Source organism: Octopus bimaculoides, chromosome 30 (genome assembly GCF_001194135.2).
Source record: "Octopus bimaculoides isolate UCB-OBI-ISO-001 chromosome 30, ASM119413v2, whole genome shotgun sequence".
NCBI classification, from domain to species: domain Eukaryota; kingdom Metazoa; phylum Mollusca; class Cephalopoda; order Octopoda; family Octopodidae; genus Octopus; species Octopus bimaculoides.
The window spans coordinates 460,376-461,979 of NC_069010.1; the positions used below are offsets into that span (position 1 = coordinate 460,376).

The 1,604-nt window shown below is 37.2% G+C and overlaps 1 protein-coding gene across 1 annotated transcript in view; it reads right to left on the reverse strand.

The window, feature by feature from the left end:
- LOC106876916 (insulin-like growth factor-binding protein complex acid labile subunit) overlaps positions 1 to 1,604 on the reverse strand; it is an 88,611-nt gene that overhangs the window by 37,910 nt on the left and 49,097 nt on the right. Inside the window, exon 18 of the mRNA XM_052978054.1 lies at positions 66 to 137. Within this exon, the coding sequence (XP_052834014.1) occupies positions 66 to 137 (72 nt within the window). The remainder of the gene's footprint in view (positions 1 to 65; positions 138 to 1,604) is intronic.

Here is a 1,604-nt window from a genome sequence, read left to right on the forward strand (position 1 = left end):
GAGGACATTAAATGTATGCGAAAATTATTTTCATGAAGTAGTATTAAAAAATTAAACGAACTTACAATTTCTCTAAGCTTGGTAGACCTCCAAAGATTCCTTTCTCAATATACGAAATATTATTTTGCTGAAGATATCTATAGCGGAAAAAAAGTATTATAAATTTTGATATACAAATCATTTTCAATAAGATTTTAAATAAAGATTCTTTAAAAGGGGATAATGGATGACAGCAATGTTTGCGATAAATAAGGAAGAGGAAGAGGAGGAGAAGAAGAAGAAGAAGAAGAAGAAGAAGAAGAAGAAGAAGAAGAAGAAGAAGAAGAAGAAGAAGAAGAAAATAATATATAGATATAGGAGGCCAAGAAAAAGGTAAAGTTAAATAGGAGAAATGTGGAAGAAAAGTAGAAGATGAAGACGATGAAGTAGAAAAAGAAGAGGTAAAAGAAGAAGAGGACGACAACAACAACAATAACAACAACCATAAGAAAAAGTAAGTGCACGTGCTGTAAGAGAGAAACGAATAGGTGGCTACTTATATATTCAACTTCTACATCTACAGATGGTATTATATCAGTGGTTCCGAAAGTTTCTCGAGCTGCTGCCCCCTTGACAACCAGGCCACATTCCTCGTGCCCCCATCCCAACTAACCATCACAAACATAGACTTCTTTCCGAAACAAATTCAAAGCAGCCTTGTTTCATAAATATAACTTAACCTAAAAAAATCTTGTTTTTAGATGAATCACCAGACGAATTATCAGGCCAATTTTTTCAAGAATCGCTACCCCATTATCACCCACTTTTCTTGAACACCTTCTTGGAACATTCTACTGCCCCCAGGGGGAAATACCTCTCACTTTCGGAATAAATATATTAGATAAATATACGAAAGTGAATGAAGAAAATGGAGATGAAGAAATGAAGAAAGAAAAAAATGAAGATTGAAAAGAGGATGAGAAGACGGTAAAGAACAGGAGGAAGGCTAAGATTAAAGACGGGAATGAAAAACGAAGGAGATGGTAAATCATATGATTTGAAAAATATAGTCAAATATAAACACGCCGCCACTCACATACATATGAGGGTACATATTACACTGTTATTGATAAGTTTTCATGAAGCATATATAAAATTCATGTTGTACGCACCCCATACACAATCAAAACAATATAACGTAAACATAGGATAGAATATCGCGTGGTTCTCCGTCGGTTACGACGATAAGTTTTCCAGTTGATCTGATCAACGGAATAGCCTGCTCGTGAAATTAACGTGCAAGTGGCTGAGCACTCCACAGATACATGTGCCCTTACCTTAGTTCTCAAGGAGGTTCAGCGTGACACAGATTGTGACAAGGCTGACCATTTTAAATACAGATGCAACAGAAACAGGAAGAAAGAGTGAGAGAAAGTTGTGGTGCAAGAATGCAGCAGGGTTCACCACCACACCCTGCCAGAGCCTCGAGGAGCTTTAGGTGTTTTTACTTAAGAAACAATCACAACGCCCGATTTGGGAATCGAAACCACGGTCCTACGACCGTGAGTCCATTGCCATAACCACTGGGCCATTGCGCCTCTACAGGACATAATATAAGAGTGGAA